Here is a 27,494-nt window from a genome sequence, read left to right as displayed (position 1 = left end):
GCCTGTGAATTTCTTCAATCTGGAAAATGGGGTCATGAAGACTGGGGTATGCTGTGAGTGTCCAGGGTCCTCCAGGAGGCGGATGCTGAGATGGAGTTAGGAAGGAGGATCACAGGGGTGGAAGCAGGATCCAGCAGGCCAGCCTCTGGTTCACGCAGATCTGTCTGCCCTGGCTGCCCCAAAGGGGAGCTCAGAGCAAACATGGCCCCTTAGAGGGGCCTCGCTTCAGGCAGAAGTGTCCAGGTCCTGGTTCCCCACATTGTGCTCAGCCAGTGGCGTTGGGTGGTCCCTGGAGGACTGAGGTGTCAGCCCAAAAGCTGAGGTGTCTCCTGAAGGGGCCAGCGGCCGGGCCCTTCTGCTATCACTCACTCCTCTTAAGTGGAACTGCACATTCTTGAAGGGAGCTCTGAGCAGTGCGCCTCCAAGACTACTGCAGGAGGAGTGAGATCAAGCTTGGGAAAAGTCTTCCCAAGGCAATTTCTCCACACTTGAATGTAATCACAGAGCTGGCAGGAGCTGTTCTCAGGATACGCAGCAGGAACTGGAGGCCAACACATGCCTGAGCTCCGGACAAGAAGGTTCTGTTTACTTCCTAGGGATGTTTCCTGGCTTGCTCTGGGCTGGGTCCAGGATCCAGGGAGGAAGAGGAGAGGGTCCCCGCCTCTCCGGAGCTCATGATGAAAGGGGCTGTGATCCAAGAGGACAGCCCCAGGACTTGATTTTGGGGGCCAAATACTGGAGCCTCCAGGATAAGCGCGTGAGAGGCAAGAGCCATTTTCCAGGCTTGGAGAAACTTTATTGTCAGAGAAACAGAGACGAGGCCAGGTGGCTTTATTGGAGGAGCAGGCAAGGGCACTGCACACAGGTGGGTTGGGGAGAGGAGGATCCCTGCTGGAGGTGATGATGGGCTTCAAGGGATGTGCTAGTAGGCAGAGGCTGTGGTCCTTGAGTCCTGTCTGCTGCCTCCAGCTTCCGTTCAGGCTCAGCGAGACATCATTCGCACAAACTCTGCCAGGACAAAGCCAAGGTTTTGGGTCTGCTCTCTGGACTGCACTAGGAGTGAGGCCATCTGCAGGCCTTGGGGCAGGTGGGAGTGTGGTTGAGGGGGAGGGTCTTCAAGGGCATCCCCTGGATCTGATAGAGAATAGGCCTCAGGGCCAGGAAGAGGAGGCTTTGTCTTATGAGGGAAAGAACAAACAAACTCTTGTAACGAAACTTGTTTTCCTTTTTTGCTTTGACGGCTAGGAAGCTCAGGAGTAACTTTGGGCTCTGCTTATGGGAATGTATTTCCACATAGTAATTTTCCTTGGCTTCTTATTGTTATTTAATCATTTTTCCCTTTATGGGAATGCAGCATAGAGGAAGAGCTGGGTTCTGGATCAGGCTGCCCAGATTCAAACGCTGGCTCCATCTACTTGCTTTTGCTAAGTGCCTAGGCTTTCCTGAGAGTGGACTTTCTTCTCCTGCCTATGGGGATGACAATTCCTTCCTCTCGGGGTCTCCGTGATGGTTAACTAGGAGAGGACATGGGGGTGTGTGGCACAGGGTCTGGTGCACAGTGCTGGCACTTGCTGTGCGGTTTCTTATCTGGAGGAGCCCTCCAGGCTATGTTGCTAAGTGTGGCATCTGGTACCTTCGAAGTCGACCAGGCCGTCCCCATTGAGGTCGACATCCTGGAGGATCTCGTCCACCTCCCGCTGGCTGAGGCGCTCCCCGAGCAGGGCCTTGAGGGCTGCCCGGAGCTCGCCCACGCTGATGCGGCCGTCCCCGTTGGTGTCAAACTGTGGCGGCGTTGGTCGTGGCGTCGGGTCACTGACAGTCATTCACCCGCTCAGCCCCTCACTCTCGGCAGACACGCAGCCCCGCCCACCCTCAGCCCCAGTGGCCGCACCTCCCGGAAGGCGTCCCGAAGCTCCCGGACGCCGATCATGTCTGCCGTCTCTGCCAGCAGCTTGGGGCCCATCAGCTCCACGAAGTCTTCAAAGTCCACTTTCCCGCCACCTGGGGGTCCCGACCCAGGGCATCAGAGACCCCTGCCCCACCCTCTTCTGCCCTCTGCCCTCTCTTTGTGAATGGATCCTTCCCTCTCTCTCTGCCCAAAGCCTAGGTCATCTGTATTTCCCAATGGAAATCGCCCTCCAAACAAGGCACAAATTTGGCCAAAAGTGAAAGGAAAACCAGTTTCAAAACTTCTTTGGTGGGTGTGGGGGCTCAGGCCTGTAATCCCTGCACTTTGGGAGGCTGAGGCGGGTGGATCACCTGAGGTCAGGATTTCGAGACCAGCCTGGACAAGATGGCAAGACCCCCGCCTCTACTAAAAATACAAAAATGAGCCAAGTGTGGTGGTGGGCACCTGTAATCCTAGCTACTCAGGAGGCCATGGCGGGAGAATTGCTTGAACCCGGGAGTCGGAAGTTGCAGTGAGCTGAGATTGCACCATTGCACTCCAGCCTCAGCAACAGAGCAAGACTCCATCTCAATAAAAACTTCCTGGAGCTTTCCTTAATTTTCCTGAAGAGTTCGGTTGGGTTCAAGTCCTGGCTCCAAGGAACTTGTTGTGTGACCTTAGACAAGTCACTTGACCATTCAGTTTCCTCATCTGCAAAATGAGGGTCTCAGTCCTTGCCATGCCGGCCTCCTAGAGGCTGGTGAGATTCTCCAGAGGCAAAGCCTGCCTTGAGAATGACCCAGGTCGTGGGCTCTGGGGACAGCCTATGCAGCCACCTCTGTGCTTGGACTGCTTGGCTTCCAGGGTCTTGCTGGGGTATCTGGAGGACTGGGGATACGGACAGGTTTGAGGCACGTACTGATTTGCTGTGAGATCTCGATGAGCTCCATCTCGGTGGGCATGTAGCCCAGGGTCCGCATACAGGCCCCCAACTCCCGGCAGCCAATGTAGCCGTCTTGGTCTCGGTCAAACTCCTGGAAGGCGACCTGCAGCTCTACCAGGCAGGGTGGGGTCAGTCCTTCCCTGCATCCTCCGGACCCTGGCCTGGACCAGCCTACCCTTCTCCCTTGGTCCAGTCATCCCTCCTTGTGAACGTCAGATTCTCTTTGCTGCCTCAGGGCCTTTGCATGTGCTGTTCCTGTTATTTCTTTCAGCAAATACTTGAGGAGCATCTACCATGTGCCAAGCTCTGCTCTAGGCACTGGGGGTACAGCAGTGAAAGTTTTCAAAAAGGAAGAAAAAGAAAGTGGGGGAGGCAAATCGTGACCTTTTGGAGATTTCCTCACTCTCCTCCTTCCTCTTTGGTTCTATGTCGCCTACTAAAGGAAGCTGTCCCTCTACATGTGGCCTCCCCTGGCCTGTTCGTTCCTTTCCTGGAGAGCATGTGCACCATTTGTACTTGTAGCTGACTAATTGACGTTGGTCTCCAGAGGGCCTGGGCCGTATCTATCTAGCGGGCCATGTTTCCAGCACTCAGCCAGGGCCCGGCACACAGTGAGCACCTGAAAGTGTCAACTGAATGAACAGATATAAAAGGGGCCCTGTCACCTGCCTGGTCAGTGAGACCAAGGAACTGACAGCTGGGTGGGGGTCTGTCATCCCCTCCCTGCTCAGTCTTGTCCCCATTTCCCTGACCTGGTCCCCTGAAGCCTTCTTGCTCCTACTTCCTCCTGGAAACACTGAGGCCCCCACCTGATGCCCCCCCACCCTGCGTCCCCACCCCATGCCCACCTCCCCTCCAGGGAACCAGTTCTTTCTCCAACCCTTTACCTTCAATCTCCTCGGGCCGCAGCTCCCGGTCCTGAAGGGGCACAGAGGGGTTAGGAGTTCCCTGCTGCTCCTGATGGCTGCACCCTTCCTTCTTGCTTCTCAGGGGGCTCCCTACCCAACCCTGCCCCCAACACGCACATGTAGGGCCTGTGTCTATCTGACTGCTCAGCCCTGGTTCCCACCCAGTCCTGCTCACTGGCTTGGGTGACCAGGTGCCCCCTTCCCTGCTGCTGCCCAGGTGGCTCCTCAGGCTGTCCCCACCTACAGAGTAGGGGCTCCCTTTGCTGTGGTGTGTCTGGGGTTTGGGCAAAACCTCAGATGTAGCCCCGCCAGCCTCAGTGTCACTGTTGATCTCTCTTCTGTTTCTGGAGTCATCGCTCTCTCTCCCCTCTCTGCACCCCTACCCCAGATCTGTGTGGCTTTGCTCTGATGTTCCCACTCAATCCTCTTCCCCCCAGCTGCAGGAGAGGCAAAGCGAGGGGCAAGGGCAGGCGGGCTGGTGGGCAAGTGGCCGTACATACGAGTTGGGTGGCGGCGATGCTGGGCCGCAGGAAGATGCAGGCAGGCCCCACCAGACTGTTGAGCACCGAGTAGCCCTGGACGCCTGGCCCGGGGCCCCTCTGCTCCTTGGGGCTGGAGCTGGGGCTGGGGCAGGAGCCCCTTGATGGGGAGCCGAGCCACTGCCAGGGGTCCTGCAGCAGAGCTGGGTGTGAGCCGGTGTAGTGGCCACTGAGCTCCAGGCCTGCCAGCCCTCCCCACTCCTCTCCCCAGCCGCTCCTGTCTTTGGAGCCCGTCACGGGACAGTAGAGGAGGGGCTGGAGGGCAGAGGACCCTCACCCATGAACACTTTAGGTTGAAAGAGTCGCTCCTCTGACTGTTCTGTTGGGCAAACTGAGGACCAGAAAAGGCAAGGGACTTGGCCAAGGCCACTGAGAAAGCCAGCGGCAGAGCGGGACCTTATGTCCAGCTCTGTCTCCCAGAGCCTGGCTAGCAGGGAGTGGGATCTGCAGCTGGGGCGGGGCAGCTGGGCGGGCAGCTAGGGGACCTGGTGAGCCTGGCATGGGAGACCCAGCGGTCTGTAGAAGCCAAGATCAGGATGTCAAAGGCTATGGCTTCCAGGAAAAAATCTCCACCTGGGGCAGTGGGCAGCCCCCAACCCTGCCCGGCCCTCACAGGGCTCTGCCCATCCCTTCTGACCCTCAGGGTCCATCCTGGCCTCCTGGCCTGGGCTTTTTCCCTGACCCCTCCTACCTTAGGCCCCCGGCGCTGGGGCCGCTTGGCACAGTTCCCCATGGGCTCTGAACCATGCCAGGCCTGGAACCCCGGGGGTGGCCCGGGCTGGGCCTCGGCGGATGCTGCTGCCCTCGGACTCCTGCCAGCCCCCAGCTGCTCCCAGTGAGAGCCTGGAGTACTGCCGGGGATTTTCCTGGGGTTTTGTGGGGAAGATCGGGGGCGGGTGGGCAGGCGGGGGAACCTGGGCCCGGGGCTTGGGTCCTAATCCCGGATTATCTTTGAGCGTCTCCACTGCTGAGGGGGGCCACTTGAGCCCAAGGCCCCCTGGGGAGGGCAGTCTCCCGAGACTGCCTCCCGAGGGTCTTCCAGACACCGTTTCTCCAGCACCTCCCCCACCCCTGCCTCTAATCTCTCCCAATCAGTGGAGATTTAATGTCTTCAGAAGCAGGGCCTGGGTCCCAGGAGGAGGAAGGCAGGCACGCAGTGTGCCAGGGTGAGCTAGGCCCTCTGAATGGCACAGATTCCGGTTGGTATGGAGACGCAGGCCCTCCCACACGGAGGCAGCCACTTGGCCCAGCCCAGGAAGCCCCTGTCTCTCCCTGCAGGACCCTAGCTGTGCCCTGGGCTCCTCACTTGCTTGCCCTTGGCACCCCCTGCCTGGACTGGTGCCCTGCCCTTGGGTGAGGAGCAGAAGGGAACTGACTTGGTGCTGTGGGCAGCAGCAGGGCTCGGTGTGGGCGGAGGTGGGGAAGGGGAGCCACCCCAGACCTGCCGACCTGAGAGACCCCCCCGGTTGGCCTGTGCCTCCAGGCCTCCTCCCTAGACTGAGTCCTGGGTCTGTCCTCTGGAGCCCCCGGTTGGGGTGTGGGGTCCCTGCTGTTCGCTTCTTGTCCCCTCACCCCCTGCCCGCATTACCTGCCCGTAGGCTGCCTGCACCTGGGCCTCCAGCTCCCGGAGGAGCGCCCGTCGCCGGGTAGCTGCTGGGCTGCCAAGGGCCTGGCTGGTTTCTGGAGTGCCCCTGGAGGGGCTGGGGTCCCCCGTGGGGAGGCTGCCATCTGTTGGGCCCTGGGGCTGGGCCATGGAGATGAGGGCGTGGCACCTCCTCCTGGCTGAGGGACACTGTCCCCGTCTGGCCTCCCCAGTCCTGTGGGAGAGTGGCCTGGTGGGTGGCCGCAAGTGTGGCCCAGGTCCCTGCTTCTCTTCTTTCTGTCCCTTCCTCCACAAGCTGGGAGATCCCCGTGGCCCCTCGTGTGGCCTTGCTAGCTTGGTGAAGCCCCTCATGCTGGCCACAGGCTGTGCCCAGGGCTCCTCTTGAGCGTCCTCTCGGCCCTGCAGCGTTCAGCCTCCATCTCTCTGGCTCACGCCCCCCCCGCCCCCGTTGTCCTACACACTTTTCTTCCTCGGTTTCCATCTCACCCCACCCCTTTCTGCCCCTCTGTCTCTGTGTCCGCTTCACCTGCAGCCCCGTCTCCATCCCCTCTGCCCGCCGCTGTCTCTCCCCGTCTGGGTCCAGCGATGTCTCTGCCATCTCTGACCCACCCAGCCCATCTCTCTGCTGGCTCCTTCCCCATGTTGTCCCAAGGCCCTTTCTCGCATTGGTCCATCTTTTGGTCTATCCTTCCTTGCTCTTCCTAGTCTCCCCACCATCCTGTTCCCAGGAGAGCTCCAGAATTCTGGAAAAGCCTCTCCCACCTCCCCAGCCCAGAGCCCCAGGGTCCCTCTGTGCTGGCCACCTCCCTCCCTCCCTCCTTCCTCCCCAGGTCCCTCTGTGCTCCCCCCTCCCTCTCTTCCTCCTCCCCAGGGTCCCTCTGTGACCCCCCCTATCTTCCTCCCCAGGGTCCCTCTGTGCTCCCCCCTCCCTCCCTCCCTCTTCCCCAGGTCCCTCTGTGGTCCCCCTCCCTCTCTTCCTCCCTCCTCCCCAGGTCCCTCTGTGCTCCCCCCTCTCTCGCTCCCTCCTCCCCAGGTCCCTCTGTGCTACCCCTCCCTCCCTCCCTCCCTCCTCCCCAGGTCCCTCTGTGTTCCCCCCCTCTCCCTCCCTCCTCCGCAGGTCCCTCTGTGCTCCTCCTCCCTCCCTCCCTCCTCCCCAGGTCCCTTTGTGCTCCCCCTCCCTCTCTTCCTCCTCCACAGGGTCCCTCTGTGCTCCCCCTCCCTCCCTCCCTCCTCCCCAGGTCCCTCTATGCTCCCCCCTCCCTCCCTCCTCCTCAGGGTCCCTCTGCACTGCCCACCTCCCTGCCTCCTCCCCACTGCCCACCTCCCTGCCACCTCCCCACTGCCCACCTCCCTGCCCCCTCCCCACTGCCCACCTCCCTGCCTCCTCCCCACTGCCCACCTCCCTGCCTCCTGCCAGGACCTCCACCTGGTCCTGCTGACCTTCAGCCTCTTGCTTCTCAAGGAAAAGGGGTGAAGGTGGGCCAGGCAGCCCCTTCTGGCCTCCCACGCTTTCTTGCCATGCCCTCAGCCCACTCACCACCCAGCTGCCTGCTCTTCAACTCCCAGAATGAGGTCATCGTCCTGCCCCAGCTCCATTCCAGGCCCCTCATGATTTATTCACCTGCCCCCCAACACTGGCCTTTGTCCAAGGGAACTAGATCCTACTAGGTGCTGCCACCTGAGCTGGTAGCTCTGGCTTCTCTTGGCTGCACACGGCCATCCACTCATATATTCCCTCAGCAAATAGCTGAGGCTGGCTGGGCCAGCTGCTGGGGCTATGTCACAGGCCCCGTCTGCCCAGAGAAGCCCACTCTCAAGTTCATCTAAGCAGGAAAAGAGCCCCCAGACAGTCTCCAAGTGCTTTCGGTCATTGGCCTAGCTGTCAGGGAGGCTTCATGGAGGAGGTGAGGGAGAAGGCAACACTGCAGGCATTGCCTGTTCATGTTTAACCTTACCTGGCCCTGGGTGAGAGCCAGCGTCCCTGGCAGGGATCAGCCTTGAACTTGGAGTGCCCCAGGAGCTGGAACCTGGCAGGGTGTGTTGGAGAGAGACACTTGGGAGGGAGGAAAGAGTTAGTGACCTCTGGAGAGGGTATGGGTGGCAGGAGGTCAGAGAAAATTTTAGAGAGGCTGAATCTGCAGCAAATGTTTGTCCAGCACCTGCTCTGTGCCTTCCTGGGTGCTGGAACCAGTCCTTGCCTCCTGGAATCTTTCATTTGCTGGGAGATGTACATCCAGCAAACCAGAATGACAATGGCTGGGGAGGTGCAGGAAGGGCCAACAGGTGTCAGGAGGGAGGCCTCGGCCAGGCGAGGTGGCTCATGCCTGTAATCCCTGCACTGTGGGAGGCCAAAACTCCATTTGAGGTCAGGAGTTTGGGACCAGCCTGGCCAACATGGCGAAACCCTGTCTCTACTACAAATACAAAAATGAGCTGGCATGGTGGTGCATGCCTGTAATCGCAGCTACTCGGGAGGCTGAGGCATGAGAATCACTTGCACCCGGGAGGCAAAGGTTGCAGTGAGCCGAGACCGCACCACTCCTCCCCAGCCTGGATGACAGAATGAGACTCTTGTCTCAGAACAAAAACAAACAAGCAAAACTGACATGCCAGCCAAGAGCAGAGGATGATGGGAATGGCTGAGCAAAGGGAGGGGATAGCCACACAGGCAGAGGAAAGCCTCCACATCTGAGGACAGGCCAGGGTTGAGAGGTGAGTGGAGAGGCTGGTTGTGATCATCCCCATTGCCTCAGCCTTCAGTGTCCTTCAGCTCTACCCCTCCACGTGGAGAGCAGGAACACCCTGTCACTGCCTCCCAGACAGTAAGGTCTCTGAAAACATTCCTCGATTCTCCTCTGCAAGGCTGTAGAAAGGGCCAGCAGGCCTGGGTTCCCCCATGCACACACGGTGTCACCCTGGGAAAGGTATGTCACCTCCTTGAGCCTCAGTTTCCTTATCTGAAAAGTGGAGGCTGACCTAGCATCTGCCTCCCAGTGCCATTGTGGAAATTAGATGGCAGGACCTGGCAGGTTCCTGGCACACAGGAAGGTGCAGAACGTAGTGGGCACCACATGTGATGAATGATTCCATGTATAAATAACCATCTTCAAAAGTGGGAACTGGTGAGAAATGTATGTCTCAAAGTATCCAAAACAGTGGGGTCTGTGACTGCTCAGAGTATAGGGAGTAAAGAGTTTTCAATCGGGAAGCAAAGGCCTTGTGTCTAAGTGGAGGAGAAAGCCTGGCTTCAAAATCCCTCCTGGCTTGTGTTCAATGAGCAGCATCCTGGAGCATTTGTCTTTGTGCCGTCAACTTGCCTACCGTGTCTTACCCAAGCTGGGGTTCTGGCTCCAGTATCCAGGATGGGTGGATCAGGGGTTTGACTAATGGGTAGACAGAGGGACGGATGGGTAGAAGGATGGTTGTTTGGGTAAAATGGATGGTTGGAAGGATGGGTGGAATCTGATGAACTGGTGTTTAAATGGACAGATGGATGGACAGGAGGGTGGATAGTTGGGTTGGTGGATGAGAAGTTGGATGGATGGACAGGTGGGTGGGCGGCTGGCTGGAAGGATGGGTAGGTGATTTGATGGGCTGGTGGTGCAATGGTTGGTAAGTGGATGGATGGTTGCAGTTTGTTGGGTAGATGGTTGGATAGATAGATAGATAGATAGATGGATGAATGGAAGAGGGATGGATAGACAGGTGGCCAATGATTGCCTGGGTAAATGGGTTGTTGGATGAATGGGTGGATAAACGGATAGGTGAATATCTTGATGGACTGCTGTTGAATGTTTGGTGGATGGATGGATGGATGACTGGGTAGATGAGGCTTTACATGGATAGAGAGATAGATGGAAGTAGATAGACTGCTGGGAGGATGGACTGCTGGTGAAGGGAGTGTGTGTGTGTGTATGTGTGTGTGTGTGTGTGTGTGTGCGCGCGCGCGCGTGCACACGTGTGTTTTGAGACAGGATCTCTGTCACCCAGGCTTGAGTATGGTGGCACAATCATGGCTCATTGCTTACTACAGGCTTGACCTCCTGGGCTCAAGGAATCTTTCTCTCAGCCTTTTGAGTAGCTGGCACTATAGGCATGTGGCACCATGCCCAGCCATATATTTTTGTATTTATTGCAGAGATGACATCTTGCTATGCTGCCCAGGCTAGTCTTGAATTCCTGGCCTCAAGCGATCCTCCTGCCATGGCCTTCCAAAGTGTTCGGATTACAGGCATGAGCCATGGCTCCTGGCAAGGGTCCTGTATTCTTCATTAAAAGAGTTCATTAGGGTACAGTCTACATCCTGTCTATTTTGGTGTCTCTCTTGGTGTCTAGCTGATTCGTTGCCTGGAACATACTAATCAATGCATTAATGAAGACTTGTGTCTATCTCCCTCCGCTCTTAACTGTGATTCCTCTAATGGCAACGATGAGGGCTTCTTCTCCCCTGTCTTCCCCACAAGTCGAACCTAGAGCTTGGTACCTGGTAAGCACCTCAAACAGAACCATGTTGAGATGCTACTTCCTAACCACCAGGATAATTAATGTAAAAAAGACGGACGCTAACCACCCTGGGTCAGGATATGGAGACATTGGAACGCTCAGACTTGGCTGATGCGATTATAAAAAGCCACTTTGGAAAGGGCTTTGGCAATTCCTCAAAATGAGTTATCACATGACCCAGCAATTCCACTTCGAGGTGTATCAGTCAAGGGAATTGAAAACATAAGTTTGGGGCCAGGCAAACATAAGTTTGGCTCATGCCTGTGGTCTGAGCACTTTGGGAGGCCAAGGCAGGATGATCGCTTGAGGCCAGGAGTTCAATGCCAGCTTGGGCAATAAAGGGAGACCCTGTCTTTACAATAAATTTAAAAATTAGCCAGGCACAGTGATGTAGTCCCAGCTACTCAGGAGCTGTACTCCAGCCTGAGTGACAGAGCAAGGCCCTGTCTCCAAAAAACCAAACCAACCAAAACAAAAACTGCTATAAGTTCACACAAAAACGTCTACAGAAATGTTCATAAAAGCATTATTCATAGTAGACCAAAAAGTGAAACAACCTAAATGTCCATCAACTATCAATGAGTAAAGGCCGGGCGTGGTGACTCACGCGTGGAATCCCAACACCTTGGGAGATTGAGGCGGGTGGATAACCTGAGGTCAGAGGTTCGAGACAGCCTGGTCAACATGGTGAAACCCCATCTCTACCAAAATTACAAAAATTAGTTTGGCATGGTGGTGTGCACCTGTAGTCCCAGCTACTTGGGAGGCTGAGGCAGGAGAATTGCTTGAACCTAGGAGGTAGAGGTTGCAGTGAGCCGAGATCACGTCACTGAACTCCAGCCTGGGTGACAGAGCAAGACTCCGTATCAAAAAAACAAAACAGAATAAAACAAAAACCCACACGCAAAAAAAAAAAAAAAAAAGCAAACTATGAATGAGTAAACAAAGGTGGTCTATCACTGCAATGGAATATTACTTGGCCATAAAAAGAAATGAAGTGCTGACACATTCTACTCCATAGAAGAACCTTGAAAACGGTATGCTGACGGACAAATACAGACACAAAAGGACAAATACTGTATGACTTCATTTACATGCAATGTCCAGCATAGGCAAATCCACAGTGACAGAAAGTAGATCAGTGGTTGCGAGGGGCCGGAGGGAGGAGGAAAGAGGAGGGATGCTAATGGGCATGGGGTGTCTTTTTGGCCTGATGAACATGTTCTAGAATTAGATAGGTGATGACTGCACAACACTAAATTTATGAAAAGCCACAGAATGCAGGCTTTGTACGGGTGAATCTTATATAACAATAAAGCTGTTTAGGCTGGACACGGTGATTCACGCCTGTAATCCCAGCACTTTGGAAGGCCAGGGTGGGCGGATCATTTGAGCTCAGGAGTTCAAGACCAGCCTGGGCAACATGCTGAAACCCCGTCTCGACTAAAAACACAAAAATTAGCTGGGCATGGTAACATGTGCTTGTAGCCCCAGCTACTCGGGTGGCTGACATGGGAGCATCGCTTGAGCCCAGGAGATCGAGGCTGCAGTGAGCCAAGATTGTGCCACTGAACTCCAGCCTGGTGACAGTGCAAGTCCTGGCCTCAAAACAAAACAAAAGCTGTTTATATACACTTTAGAGCCCACCAAAAAGCCAGGTGCTGAAGTGCACATGCAGTGGAGGCCGGGGATAGACTGGGAAAAGCTGTGCTTCTGGGAGGCAGAGGAGGTGGCTCCAGGGTAGCCACAGAGCTAGACCACAGGGAGGGCCCGTGGAGCCAGAGGGCTGTGGGTAAAAGTAGCCACGTGGAACACCACAGCACCGTGGGAGCAAGCCATCTGGACGTTCAGCCCGCCCGGTGGCGGGAGGGGGGCAGTCCGCTGGACAACAAAGGGTCCTCCCACACTCTCAGATCTGTGATGCTTCTGCACAAAGGAGTAGCAGGTGATCTAGGCCACAGCAGGTTCCTCTGAGCCTTGGTGTCCTCATCTGTATAATGGGAACGTGACTCTTCCCTCCCAGGTTTCCCAGGTTGTGTGGAGATGAAATGAGATCATTTCTATGAAAGCTCTTTGTAAGCTGCTACAGGCTGGGCAGATGTTCCTCCAGCTGTGAGTCAGGGATGAGATTCCAGCCCTGGCACCACTTCCCCTCCCCCCAGACCTAGGCAGCTGGGAGCTCGAATGAGGAGGAGGGGAAGTGCGTCCAACCGTGAGCGCTCCGTGTAGGGGGTGCCCCTGATCAGAGCCAGGTTTTGATTTTTTTCCCATGCTTTGGGTGGGCGGTTCTGCACCTGTGAAGGACACCTCTGTCCCTCCTATGGCTCTGAGCCCTCTGGTGGAAGGGCAGCCAGGAGGAGACCTGGACTGAGGGGGCCAGCTGAGCTTGCAATGAGGCAGCACTGGGCTCCTCCAGGTGAGACACAGCCCTCCCAGGTCCGGCATTTGAAGGCTGCATTCGCCTTCATACTCAGTCAAGAAATGGTTTGCAGACTATGTGGGGGAGAAAAGATAATCTTTTCCTCAACATTCATGAGTCGTTAGCTGGAATGGACCCCTGTAATAGAAGAACAAAAGAAAAACCAACAATCACACAGGAGCAATCTCAGTGAAAAGTCAGTCCAAGCAGTGATGAGACTTCACTCACATAGTATCTTCAACAAAGAACAATACCTTTGAGAGAAATGATAAGAAAAATAAAGCAGCTTTAGGCTTCCAAGAGTGATTGCTGTTGGAAGGTAAATCTATGGCAAGAAACAAATGGAGGGAGGTTTATCCACAAATTCTGTCAGCAGGCAAGGAGGGTCTCCTGTAATTTTATAGGAGTTTATATAATTTCCTATAAAATAGGAATTTTATCAACTTGCATAATTGCCTCTTTTATAGCCTCCTGTCCTGCAGCCTGTTTTTCCCCAAACCCTGTCTGGAAAGTGGTCACCTTGTTGGTTGGAAGCAGCTTCTGACAGACCCCAGCAACTTACAGAAAGTGAACTTTCCCCATGATCATGCTAAAGTCTCCAGCCCGGAAGGAGCTATAGCTTCATGACCATAGCACGCGGCCATGTGCCGATGTTAGGGAGCCTAGGAGAGCCAGGGTGACACCATTTTTAAACCACGTCCATCTTGGTATTTTGTTTATTTATTTATTTAGAGATGGAGTCTTGCTCTGCTGCCAAGGCTGAAGTACAGTGGCACGATCTCGGCTCACTACAACCTCTACCTCCTGGGTTCAAGCGATTCTTTTGCCTCAGCTCCTGAGTAGCTGGGATTATAGGTGCACACCACCATGCCTGGCTAATTTTTGTATTTTTAGTAAAGACAGAGTTTCACCATGGCCAGGCTGGTCTCAAACTCTTGACCTCAAGTGATCCGCCCACCTCAGCCTCCTAAAGTGCTGGGATTACAGGTGTGAGCCATCACGCCAGCCATTTTTGTTTTTAAATTAGAGTTGAGGTCTCACTGTGTTGCCCAGGCTGATCTCCAATTCCTGGGCTCAAGCAGTTCTCCTGCCTTGGCCTCCCAAATTGAAATCAATTTCATCTTAAACTATTAAGGCATTGGTTGAGTACAGTGGCTCATGCCTGTAATCCCAGCACTTTGGAATAAATGTGCTTTGATAAAATAACACTTTAATAAAATGTCAGTTTTATTAAAGTTTCTTCAAATCAATAAAATATTAATTTTTGTCATTCTGTAAGCCCACCTGCATGTAGGGACAGCTTAGTTTAGTCTTTGCATAGACAAGACCCATATACATATGGATCTTGTCTATGCAAAGACTAATATATACATATATTCAAGCACATATATATGTATATATTCTTTTGCCTCAGCTCCCGAGTAGCTGAGATTATAGGTGCCCACCACCATGCCTGGCTAATTTTTGTATGTTTGGTAGAGACAGAATTTCACCGTGGCCAGGCTGGTCTCAAACTCTTGACCTCAAGTGATCTGCCCGCCCGATATGATATATATATATCTCTTAAAACAAAGATGGTGCACCCTTCCTGATGCTTTCTGAGGATGCCCTACTCTGTAATGGAGCAGCTTTCAACAAACTCTGTCTCCTCACTGCACTCTTCAACTTACCTTGAATTCCTTCCTGCATGAGATCCAAGAACCTGCTCTTATGTAGCTTAAAGGGAGTCCTACAGTTGATGAATGCCTGCCTAGCTCCATTCCCACCTGACCTGGAATGTTTAATTGACTATACATCTTTTGACTCTAAGTCCCTCGGCCATAGGGATCCCACCAAGGGACATAATGGACCCAGGACAGGTGGCACACCACCCTGGGATCGATATGGGACAAAATAAAAGCTTGGCAGGCTGGGTGCAGTGGCTCATGCCTGTAATCCCAGCACTTTGGGAGGTCAAGGTGGGCAGATCACCTGAGGTCAGGAGTTCAAGACCAGCCTGGCTAACATGGTAAAACCTTGTCTCTACTAAAAATACAAAAATTAGCCAGGTATGGTGGCGTGTGCCTGTAATCACAGCTACTAGGGAGGCTGAGGCAGGAGAATCACTTGAACTGGGAAGGCAGAGGTTGCAGCGAGCCAAGATTGCACCATTGTACTCCAGCCTCAGTGACAGAGCAAGACTCTGTCTCAAAAATAAATAAATAAAGAATAAATAATAAAATCTTGGTCATTGATACTGCCTCTGGCATACCTTGACAGAAAAGGGGATATATACACTAAAGAAATAAATACAATTCTAAGCCCCTTAACAGAATGGACCCCTCTCTTGGTCAAAGGAATTAAAAGAAACCTTTAAAAATGTAATTCAGGCCATGATGGGAAGCTGGGGGTCAGACCAGCCTTGCTATACCTCTTACCCCTTGGAATTCAGGCACAGCTGACCAGCATTAACATTAAAACAAAGATTATAAAACAGAACAGACTCTATGGAAATAAGATATCAAATTATGAACATTATCTAGGACCATGCCAGGCAAGGTTTAAGTCTCCACCCAAGGCACACAGAGTGATATGTTCCATGCATGTTTGTTTAACATACATGTGTTGGGACCACCTCCAAAGATATTCATAGCTTCCATGTTCAATCATGAGGCCTCATCTTACTAAAAACTTGGAAAGAAGGGGCTGGATGTGGTGGCTTATGCCTGTAATCCCAGCACTTTCAGAGGCTGAGGTGGACAGATCACTTGAGGTCAGGAGTTTTAGACCAGCCTGACCAACATGGTGAAACCCCATCTCTACTAAAAATTCAAAAATTAGCCAGGCATGGTGGTGGGCACCTGTAATCCCAGCTACTTAGGAGGCTGAGGTAGGAGAATTACTTGAACCAGGACCCAGGAGGCGGAGGTTGCAGTGAGCTGAGATCAAGCCACTGCACTCTAGCCTGGGCGACAGAGCAAGACTCCATCTCAAAAACAAGCCTAAACAAAACAAAAAAACTTGGAAAGAAGGATTCCCCAAAGATCAATTATAATCAAAATGGAGGGTCCCCTATTAAGTATTGTTAAGCACGCCCTCTGCTGTTAAACTTCAGGGACTCACTAGCTGGGCACACCTGTCCAAGATTAAATCTGGTTCTTTTTGGACGGGGTACGGAGTTTCATTCTTGTCACCCAGGCTGGAGTGCAGTGTCGCTATCTCGGCTGACTGCAACCTCCGCCTCCCAGGTTCAAGCAATTCTCCTGCCTTAGCCTCCTGAATAGCTGGGATTACAGGCATGCACCACCATGCCTGGCTAATTTTTGTATTTTTCATAGAAACAGGGTTTCACCACATTGGCCAGGCCGGTCTCAAACTACTGACCTCAGGTGATCCACCCACCTCAGCCTCCCAAAGTGCTGGGATTACAGATGTGAGCCACCACACCTGGAGGATTACACCTGTTTCTTATGAGTCCCCGCAGGTACCTGAGAAAGACACCATGATCTATACTTAAAGTCGGGTGTAGAAGACCTAAAGAAATAAACAGGTAAGTAACATCCTGAGTCCCTCCTGCTTAACAACTCCCATCCCATACAGGTTTGCACCCCCAAGAGATTCCTATGACTATTTGGTCACCCATTTAATCAACCTATAAACAACTTGTCTCTTATTTGGGATCATGAAACCCATGGTTACCAGTGTATTGATAATGTTTGGTTTGCGGGTCAGTGTATATTGGGACAGGCAAAGCCCTCTAATATAAAATTACATAACATCACTGATCCGAGCTCTAAGTGGGCAGTTAGCTTTATATTGGCTGGGGTTGGGCTTGCCGTCAGTTTATTGGCGCCCTAGGAAAAACTTGCCTATCACCGGGCACCTCTTCAAAATTTCACTTCTTCATTCTATACAGTCTCATAAAACGGGGGACACTTTAGATTAATCAAAAGTCTCCCTTGCTTCCTTCAAAGATATAGTAATGGATAATAGATTACCACTAGATTACATATTGCTTGAACAAGGGGCAGTGTGTCCTGTAATAAAAAATCCAGCTGGGCGAGGTGGCTCACGCCTGTAATCCCAGCACTTTGGGAGGCCAAGGCAGGTGGATAATTTGAGGGCAGGAGTTCAAGATCAGCCTGACCAACATGGTGAAGCCCCGTCTCTACTAAAAATTCAAAATTAGCCAGACATGGTGGCACACGCCTGTAATCCCGGCTACTTGGGAGGCTGAGGCAGGAAAATTGCTTGAACCCAGGAGGCGGAGGGAAACTCCGTCTCAAATAATAATAATAATAATAATAATAAATTAAAAAACCTCCTGCACTTATGTGAACGCCTCAGGTCAGGTAGAAGAAGACATATGTGGTGCCGAAGCGAGCACAATAGAAGAGATACAGAAGAAATACGAGCAAGCTGCCTGGTTGCATAAATATAACCAAGGCACCATCGCAGCCACCTGCTCAGTCATTACATTTGCCCTCCAGAATCTCACTGGTTTTTGCCCTTCCTAGAGCCTTGGGTAGCTTATCTTGTTATTACTTATCTTTGGCCCTTTCTGGTTTAACCCCTTGGTAGAGTTCATGTCTTCTGTTAATACGGCCGTTCCACATAAATATGATGCCGGCACAAGGCTTCCAACCCATTCCATCTTCTGAGCCGGGAAATAAACGCGCCATATCTTTAGGCCTTGTAAATCAGGCCTCCAGAGACTTTTCCACCTCCAGTACTAGGGGGTCCACCTAAACGAGGACCTCCCCTGGCTCCCTAGAGGCCAACTGCAAACCCTTATGAGAGAATCCTGTTCCAAAGATCAAAAGCCCCCATCAGCATGAAGAAGTTGCTGTGGGCCATCTTCACTCTTTTCTCCTTTAGATTAAGGGTTCTCTCATAAGTAGGTACGGGGACTGCCAGGGAAGCAGGAGCCTGGGACAGCCAGAGTGACACCATTTTCAAATCAGATCCATCTTGGCCGGGCGCAATGGCTCACACCTGTAATCCCAGCACTTTGGGAGGCTGAGGTGTGTAGATCATGAGGTCAGGAGATTGAGACCAACCTGGCCAACACGGTGAAATCCCGTCTCTACTAAAATACAAAAAATTAGCCGGGTATGGTGGCAGGTGCCTGTAGTCCCAGCTGCTTGGGAGCCTGAGGCAGGAGAATCGCTTGAACCCAGGAGGCAGAGGTTGCAGTGAGCTGAGATTGCGCCCATGCACTCCAGCCTGATGACAGACCATCTCAAAAAAAGGGCTCCATCTCAAAAAAAAAAAAAAATCAAGTCCATCTTAAAACTAGCAAGGTACATTCCACGCCAGTCACAACCCATGGTTCTAAGACACTTACAGCTAAGGAAACCGCTTGGTACTTACTGCCCATAAGGACACATTGCTGAAGCCAGAGAAATTCCAGATGTTCCAGTACCCATGACAACATATGCTTTCGAGATAATTATGGTTCTGCTTTGGTGCACTCACACATCAAAATGTCAAGGATCGTTTTCTTTAAATCAATAAAATAATAAATTTTGTCGTGCTGTCAGCCCATCCACACAGAGGCACAATTTAGTTGAGTCTTTGCAGAGATGAGAACCCCGTACGAGAAGAACTTAAAACAAAGATGGTGCCTCTTTCCTCTTGCTTTTTGAAGATGCCCTACCTGTAATGGAGTGGCTTTCAATAAGCTCGCTCTTCTCACTGCACTCTGCCACTGGCCTTGAATTCCTCCCTGCGAGAGATCCAAGAACCCTCTCTTGGGATCTGGATCTGGACCGCTTTTTCTGGGAACACTGGCATAATGACTCACTGCGTCTGTGCAACCGGAACCTCTCCTCTGCATGCCATCACCCCCCCACCTCCATCACCCCGTAAAGCCCTCCTGTGCCTTTCCCGTGGGGAGATGCTGCTTTGGAGAATCCTCAGTGTTCTCCGTACTTATGCCAAGTAATAAAACCCCCGTTCAGCTAAACCTGCGTTCCCGTGAAGTCGTTTCTTACTCGCCAGGTGGAAGAACTCAGGTTTTCTCTGGTAACAAATCCTTGGGGCCGAGAATCTAGAGTTGTCTCTAATAAAGGAGAATTTTCATCCTGCCTTTAGGCAGGAGAGGAGAAGGACAGGCAGCGCTCTTTCTCTGTTCCTGCTGCTGCTTCTTTGAGATGGGAGTCTCGCTCTGGAGTGTAGCGGCCCGATCTCAGCTCATTGTAACCTCCGCCTCCCAGGTTCAAGCAACCCTGCCTCTGTCTCCCCAGTGGCTGGGATTACAGGCAGTCACCACCACACCTGGCAAATTTTTGTATTTTTATTTTATTTTATTTATGTATATATGTATTTTTTTGAGACGGAGTTTCACTGTTGTCACCCAGGCTGGAGTGTAATGGCTCGATCTTGGCTCACTGCAACCTCCACCTCCCCAGTTGAAGCAATTCTCCTGCCTCAGCCTCCCAAGTAGCTGGGATTACAGGTGCCCACCCCCATGCCTGGCTAATTTTCATATTTCTTTCTTTTTTAAAAAAAACTTTTTAATTTTTTTCTTTTCATTACCTCCAATAATGGCTATAAGCAATAATTTTCATATTTCTAGTAGAGACGGGGTTTTGCCATGTTGGCCAGGCTGGTCTTGAACTCCTGACCGCAGGTGATCTGCCCACCTCAGCCTCCCAAAGTGTTGGGATTACAGGTGTGAGCCACGGCACTTGGCCTGTTTGCTCCTTAATTGCCTCCAGCTCAAGAATAATTTTATGTCAAAGAGGCATATTTTGGGATGACAAATTCTGGTTTTCCTCAACTACAAGGCCTCAAAGAGGACAGAATGAGAGTGGAGCAGCACAGGCCCCTGGAGCCAGACCGGGGTTCAAATCCTGTTCACTAGCTGTGTGACCTTGGGCATGTCATTTAGCCTCTCTGTGCCTCCTCAGTTTCCTCTTCTATAAAATGAAGATGAGTTGGGCGTGGTGACTCACACCTGTAATCTCAGCACTTTGGGAGGCAGAGGCGCCACCTGACTGAGGTCAGGAGTTGGAGACCAGCCTGGCCAACATGGCGAAACCCTGTCTCTACTAAAAATTTGAAAATTAGCCAGGCACTGGTAGTAATCCCAGCTGCTTGGGAGGCTGAGGCAGGAGAATCTCTTGAACCTGGGAGGCGAAGGTTGCAGTGAGCCGAGATAGCACCACTGCACTCCAGCCTGAGCGACAGAGTGAAACTCTGTCTCAATCAATCAATCAATCAATCAAATGAAAACGAGCCTTACGGTCGTAATACATGTAAAGCCCTCAACCCATTATTCAGGCCCTAAGAGTTTTTTGTTATTACCGCTACAGAGAGAGGTTGTGTAAATGTGTATGTCTGTTTATTGGAACTGCATTCATCCATGCAATAAGCATTTTTTTGGCTGGGGGTGGTGGCTCATGCCTGTAATCCCAGCACTTTGGGAGGCCACGGCGAGCAGATCACTAGGTCAGGAGTTTGAGACCAGCCTGGCCAATATGGTAAAACCCTGTCTCTACTAAAAATACAAAAATTAGCCAGGAGTGATGGCACACATGTGTAGTCCCAGCTACTTGGGAGGCTGAGGCAGAAGAATCACTTGAACCCAGGAGGCAGAGGTTGCAGTGGGCGAGACGGCTTCACTGCATTCCAGCCTGAGCGACAGAGTGAGACTCAGTCTCCAAAAAACTAAAAAAGCATTTTTTTGAGCACCTATAGTCCACTGGTGCTGGGGACCCAGGAATGTGCAAGGTCCTCAGTCCTGGCGTCTGTGTGGTTTGGGGGTGGGCATGGGGATGTGTCAATACGTGGTGGTTGTTAGGTGTGGGTGCCTCTTGCAAAGCCACTGCCTGCAGGCAGGGTATATCCATGCAGATGCACAGGCTGAGCGTTGCCTGACCCTGCCCTCATCACGCCCATGCCTCCTTACCCTGACCTGCTCCCTGACTTGGCACATTCCTGGGGTGGGGCCGAGAGGGCTGTGGGGGTGGGGCCAAACAGTGAGTACAAGGTCTCTGGGCACGCCCTGCCCCCTTCCTGCTCCGCTTCCACTTCCCTGCCCATAAGACAGGGTCTGGACCGGATAGGGGGCAGGGCCAGTCCGCTGGAGGTTCGCCCAGCTCCAGCGAGGGCAAACCTCCTTCACCGCCTTCATCTGCCTGTCTGTCTCTCCTAGTGACACCATCGTCTACTTCCCGACGCGAGGTACAGCCGCAGCTCCTTCAGGAGGACGAAGGGCACACACTAAGTCGCTGGGACCGTTCCCTGGGCCAGTGCCAGGGGCGGAGGGGGTAGGACCAGGGTGAATCTGGCCCCGCTGTAGTCCCAGCTGCTCGGGAAGCTGAGGCAGAAGAATCGCTTGAACCTGGGAGGCAGAGGTTGTAGTGAGCTGAGATCGCTCCACTGCACTCCAGCCTGGGTGACAGAGGGAGACTCGGTTTCAAATAAACCAAAAAACAAAAGAGGGTTGCAGTCCCAACCCTCTACCAGTGACACGGGTGTCTGCCTATCTGGACACCCTGCCCGTGCTCTCAGCGTCTGTCGCACACCTCGGCTCTTGGCCCAAGCCCAAGGCCTACCTGACCTCCCCTGAGAACCATCCCATCTTTGGAAGTTGTAAGGTGTCAGCCCACTCAAGAAAAGCAATGAGAGGAAAGCTGCGCCGTGTCACTGAGGGACCCTCTGCCACATCCCAGGCTGCCTCGGGGAGGGTGAGTTCGAGGCCAGACGCCCGGGCCGGGTAACGGCATCAGACCCCAGAGCTGCCTGTGAACACGCGGAGTTCAAGGCACCAAAACTAAGGATCCACCCCGGAGGCCTCCTGCAGGAGGGGTTGGCCTCACAGGGGTTGTAATGACAGCAACCCAGGGAATGGTCTCAATCCAAGAAAAGGACAGCCTGGCGGTGACAGTTGCTTCTGGTCGCATGATGAATTCCATTGTCCGGACGCATGGACAGGAGGGTCTCTGCACACCCAGACGTGGTGCACACACATACACTCGGGTGGCACACACTCGGTGTTTCACATGCAAATCAATGCTCCCTGTTCTCATGTTACCCATGGTCACGGACGCTGGGACAACCCCAGCCTGTGCCGCAGGTGGCCAGCAGGGCCTAGGTGAGGGCCATCTTGTGGGCCTGGAAGTCTGGGTGGCCTCCTGCCTCTGGGGACTGAGGCATCAAGGGTTTCCGGCAGCTCCAGGGAGCCTCCGTTGGTGCAAGTGGGGCTCGCCCCCGCCCCAAGGCCCCACTGCCTGCCCAGCCTAGCCCATCTTCCTGTGGACACCTCGTGCAGAGCCGAGCCTGCCTGGCACTTTCTGCCAGCTCATTGCACGATCTGGAGTTGGACAATTCCAGAAAGCCCACCACCTCACACACGCCTGCTGCCCTCAGGGTGAAGACTACCCCCTGCAGGTCTTGCTCTCTGTCCAGAACGTTCCCTGCCCCATTCACCCTTGTGCTGCCCAGCCTGGCTCACTGGGAGCCCGTCCTTCAGCCCTCCTCTCTGTCCCTCCAGCAATGGCTCAGGTGCCCTGGGACACTTCTGCCTTCCTCGGCTCCCCTGGGGAGCCTGGGCTGCTCACTGCCTTCCCTGGAACCACAGGCTCCTCCCCCGAGGGCAGGGCCGGGTCTGGTTCTCTTCTGTCTCCGCTGCTCCGGGGAGGTGGCCGACTCCCCTTTACCCTGAGTCAGGACATGGGTGTGCAAACACCACCGGGAGCTGCGCCCCGTCCCCACTGCTGCCACCTCTGTCTCGAAGGCGCCAGGCCTAGGTTTCGCCCTTTCCCTCTTTTCCTCTCTCTCTTCAACCCAGTGGCATTTTACGAGTCTCCTCTCAGAGACTTGCCTGTGCCCACAGGCCTGGCACCCTACGCTGTGCTGGGAGCCTGGTAGGAACTTAGATGACTGTCTCATCTAACCCCTCTGGAATGAAGCCAGAGATCAAAGAGGTGAGGTGACTTGTCCAAGGCCACACAGCTCAGAAAAGGCGGAGCTGGATTCACACCCAGGGCTGAGCAACTCCGAGGCTTTTTCACAGGTGGCCCTGGGAAAAAGAGGAAGGGAAGGGGTCGGGGACCAGAGGAGAGAGCAGGAGGCCAGGCTCAAGGCAGGAATGACGCAGGCACAGGCAGGACCGGAAGCTACGGAGGAGACTCCCCGGGGTTGAGTGGACAGGGGCCTGGTGACCTCAGTGGAGGCCTTGTCTGCTGGAGGAAGGAGTGGGAGTTGACTCCCAGGCCACTAGGGAGCCACTGCAGGCTTTTGAGTAGGGTTGGTGACTTTTAGGAATCAGAGCCTGTGACAGCTCAGGAGGCCTTGGGCACCAGCTAACTCAACACCTAACAGATAGGGAAACTGAGGCCCAGAGAGAAACTGGACCTCCTAGGTTCACTGAGCAAGTGGATAGATGGGCCGAGTTGGTGTCCTGGGTCCTACCTCCCAGGCTGGAGACGCTTAGCAGAGGCTCCATGGGGAGGGGCCTTATGTACCTTGGATGTGAGGGGCTGACTGGCATTTGTGTTTCTGGTGAAGGAGAGCTGACCCCTTTTGGAAGTCATGCTCCGGGAAGGACCCCCTCGCAGTCCCCAAGAGGAATGTGCAGCACGCCCATCATCTCAGTGAAATCCTGAAGCTCCCAAGCCCTGAAGACAGACTGCTGCCTGAAGGGGGCGCTGTTCCGGTGGGTCTCGTAACCCTGCCCCAAGGAGCCTGCCAGGAAGGGCCCAGGGCCTTCAGCCTGGGTATGCTTGGGATGCCCCGGTCCTGGGGACAGGCAGCTCTGCCAGTGGCTTGGCATGAGGAGGGCTGGAGTCCTTGGACCACAGTGGTTCACTGTGCAGGCAGGCAAGACAGTGGCCGTGGGAGGCCACAGATCAGGCCTGGGGGACACTCGGGCATCCGCAGGTTCTAGGGCAGCAGGAGAAAAGTGGCTCTTTTCAAAGCTTCCTGCAGGAGTTGGGTGCACTGCTCACACCTGCAGTCCCAGCTCCTCAGAGGCTGACGTGGGAGAATCGCTTGAGTCCAGCAGTTCGAGGCTGCAGTGAACTATGATTGCGCCACTGCACTCCAGCCTGGGCAAAAGAGTGAGACCTCATCTCTAAGATATATTTTATTTTATTTTTTGAGAAAATCTCACTCCATCACCCAGGCTAGAGCGCAGTGGCGTGATCTCGACTCACTGCAACCTCCGCCTCCTGGGTTCAAGTGATCCTTATGCCTCAGGCTCCCAGGTACCTGGGATTACAGACATGTGCTACCATGCCTGGCTAATTTTTGTATTTTTAAGAGAGACAGGGTTTCGCCATGTTGGCCAGGGTGATCGAAAACTCCTGACCTCAAGTGATCCACCCACCTCACCCTCGCAAAGTGCTGGGGTTATGGGTGTGAGCCACTGTGCCCAGCTTAAAAAAAAAAAATATATATATATATATATATACCCACACATATATATATACATATATGTATATATATATTTTATGTGTATATATAACATACAGCTAGTGCTTGACTTACGACCACGATTGGTTCCGACAGACCGGTCGTAACATGATTTGGTCGTAAGTTGAGTAGGCTATATGTACAGTACTGTGAAATGATGTTATAAAAATCTTTAAGTCATATTTTATCATAATTTCCTTTCATTATTGTTATATATCATCATTTTCTTTGTTCATTTTATGCCATTTGTATCATCTCTACACCATTTTGTATCTTATTTTTACATTCGTCAGGTTTAAGTAAAACACTGCATTACCAGTACAACTGGTTTAATATTTGCAAAACATACAAAATTACAAAATACAGGTGCATACAAAAATACAAAATACAGGTGTAAAAAATACCATAGGAAACATTTTCCCAATTGCAAAACATATCAAAATATATAAACATGTACGAAACATTTTATTGGCCGCTGGTGCTTGGCTGCGGATCGTTGATGTCATCTGAGGCAGCAGTTGGGGTTACCGGAGTTGGTTTTTTCCATAAACATGGTGAGCTTTGTCTGAATTGTATGTTTCTTTTTTTCTTCATAAATTTCACGATACGGACGAAACACATCGTGCGCCATCTGTTCAATCCTTGCAAATCGTTCGATGTTTGGGTCCATTGCTTCGAAATGTGTAAGAAGTTTATTGGGAGGGGTTTGATGAAAAATATCCAAGACACAAAACACAAATTGCTGTACCGAGTCTGGGATAACAGTTGAAATGGTGCATGCGGAGATGGCAGTGCTGCTGGAAGCTGGCCCGCACTGTCGTACGCCCAGCTGGGCAACGTTTGCGCTGCCAGACGCGGAGCAGTCGTGGCTAGCAATTGTGGTCGTAAAGTCAAATGGTGGTAAGTTGCATAGGTCGTAAGTCGATCAATACCTGTATATGTATATTTATATATATAATATATATAAAATATATATTATATATACACATATATGTATATGTATATTATATATAAATATATATTTATATAATTTATAATATATATATATAAATATATATAAAATATATAAAAACATATATAATATATACATGTATGTGTATATATAATATACACATATATATTATATATATATAAATATATGTAATATATATGTGTGTGTGTGTGTACATATATATATATTTTGTTTTGTTTTGTTTTGTTTTGAGATGGAGTATGGCACTGTTGCCAGGCTGGAGAGCAATGATGTGATCTCGGCTTACTGCAACCTCCGCCTCCTGGGTTCAAGCAATTCTGCCTCAGCCTCCGGATTTGGAATTACAGGTGCCCATTACCAAGCTCGGCTAATAGTTTTGTATTTTTGGTAGAGATGGGGTTTCACCATGTTGGCCAGGGTGGTCTCAAACTCCTGACCTCTTGATTCGCCCACTTCAGCCTCCCAAAGTGCTGGGATTACAGGTATGAGCCTCTGTGCCCAGCTAAAAATATTTTTAAAAGAAAACTTCCTGCAGACAATCACTTGCACATTCTTCAGGGTGACTGGGCTGGGCATTTTGACCGTGTAGCTCTCAGACTGCAGGCACAGGGATGGAGAGGCTCCCTGTGGCCAGGAAAAGGGACTGGGCCCTGTCTGGGTGCCTTAGGACTGGCATGAACCACATGTGTGAGCTGGTGCTGCAAGGCGTGGGGGTGAGCAGATGGTCATCGGTGAGAGGCTGGGAGCCCCTCTAGCTGGACGGTTGACAGGTGACACTCAGGGCATGTGGTCAGGACTCCCTAGCAGCACATGGGAGGGAGTAGGGTGAGCTTGTCCAGGCAGGGTCCCAAGCACTTGACGTATGTTAACTCACTCAGTTAGCAGAAAGAACCCACCTGGTGGATACTATTAGTATCTCCATTTTGTTTTTTAAATTTTTTATTTTTTGAGACAGAGTCTCACTCTGTCACCCAGGCTGGACTGCAGTGGTGTGATCTCGGCTCACTGCAACCTCCTCCTCCTGAATTCAAGTGACTCTCCTGCCTAGGCCTCTGGAGTAGCTGGGATTACAGGCACCTGCCACCATACCTAGCTAAGTTTTATATATTTTGTAGATGTGGCTTTCACCATGTTGGCCAGGCTGGTCTCCAACTCATAACTTCAAGTGATCTGCCTGCTTCAGCCTCCCAAAGTGCTGGGATTACAGGTGTGAGCCACTGTGCCTGACCTTTTATCTCCATTTTAGAGATGAGGAAACAGAGGCACAGAGAGGTAAAGTAATGGTCTAAGGTCACACAGCTGGTAACAGGGTGACTCAGGATTTGAACTAAGGCTTTCTGGCTCCAGGCCTGTGCTTGAGGCACCTCTGCCACAGGTGGAGGCTCAAGCTGCTGGGTTTTTTTGGCTTTTTTTTTTTTTTTTTTTTTTTTTTTTTCTTAAATTCTGGTGCAGAGTGATCGAGAGAGGTTGGTAACTCTGTTTACTGTCCCTCATTATACAAGGGACAGGAAGCCCAAAAGAAAGGCTCGGCTTCAGCCACTCAGGGTGGGGGTGGGGGTGGTCTGAAGGTTGGAACATTTGGAACTAGTGGCCGGATTTGCTCCCTGGCTGGGGAGGGGGCTGCGAAGGTTACAAATGAAAAGCTGCTGTTCTCAGCAGGAGCCTCTGGCCCCGGCCAGCTGCTGTTCAGGAGCAGGCAGAAGGGGCAGATCAGGGGGCTGGCGTCTGTTCACTCAGGGTTTGGCCCTTTGGTGGCAGCCCTGGGACTGAGAGGTGTGGGATACCAGCATGGGGAGGGGGGCCTTGGGGGTGTGGAGAGTGAACCCAGGCCTCAGGGGCAAAACCTGAGGCTGCTTGCAGGCCTTGGCACCAGGTCTCAGCCCACAGGTCCTGTCCCCAGCGGCACCATCCGGGCAGGGCATCTGCAGGAATTTGGCTCCACCCCTCCCTGCCCCTCCTCCTGCCTCCCCTGCTTGTTCCCTGCTTGGTCAAGGTCCCAGGTGGCTGCAGCTCAGGCTCGGGTTCCATTCCTCTCCACCCTCCTAAGAGGCCTGAGAACTCTTCCCCGCCCTGCTTGGGGACTCTGCAACTAGACACTGGGGCTCATGGCTGCCTTTACCCAGCTGTTGACCTTGGTCAGAGCGGTCAGCTCTCTCTGGGCCAGCTTCTTTTTGTTTGTTTCAAGACAGGGTTTTGCTGTGTTGCCCAAGAGATGTGGTAGTGCAATCATGGCTCACCACAGCTTCGACCTCCTGCACTCAAGTGATCCTCCGGCCTCAGCCTCCGGAGGAGCTGGAACTACAGGCATGCACTAC

General features: G+C 52.6%; 1 protein-coding gene across 1 annotated transcript; it reads right to left on the bottom strand.

Annotated features, from left to right (window-relative positions):
• Positions 1-809: 809 nt before the first annotated feature.
• Positions 810-5,118, bottom strand: CABP2 (calcium binding protein 2). The gene is made up of 7 exons (XM_032282641.1): positions 4,970-5,118; positions 4,236-4,410; positions 3,719-3,749; positions 2,808-2,942; positions 1,892-2,001; positions 1,634-1,781; positions 810-1,008 (listed from the first exon to the last, which is right to left on the bottom strand). The coding sequence occupies exons 1-7, from the start codon at positions 5,023-5,025 to the stop codon at positions 983-985; spliced, it is 681 nt and encodes a 226-aa protein (XP_032138532.1). The 5' UTR covers positions 5,026-5,118; the 3' UTR covers positions 810-982.
• Positions 5,119-27,494: the final 22,376 nt, after the last annotated feature.

Source organism: Sapajus apella, unplaced genomic scaffold, assembly GCF_009761245.1.
Source record: "Sapajus apella isolate SASKATOON/1434 unplaced genomic scaffold, GSC_monkey_1.0 scaffold14, whole genome shotgun sequence".
In the NCBI taxonomy this organism is placed as follows: domain Eukaryota; kingdom Metazoa; phylum Chordata; class Mammalia; order Primates; family Cebidae; genus Sapajus; species Sapajus apella.
This window is presented reverse-complemented; position numbering and strand designations above follow the sequence as displayed.

Excerpts from the sequence above, each read along its gene's own strand:
- CABP2 (XM_032282641.1), bottom strand. The coding sequence starts at position 5,025 with ATGGTTCAGAGCCCATGGGGAACTGTGCCAAGCGGCCCCAGCGCCGGG. Across the intron at positions 3,750-4,235 it reads CGCCGCCACCCAACTCGTAT|GACCGGGAGCTGCGGCCCGA; the intron begins GTACGGCCACTT and ends GTGCCCCTTCAG. Across the intron at positions 1,782-1,891 it reads TTCGGGACGCCTTCCGGGAG|TTTGACACCAACGGGGACGG; the intron begins GTGCGGCCACTG and ends ACGCCGCCACAG.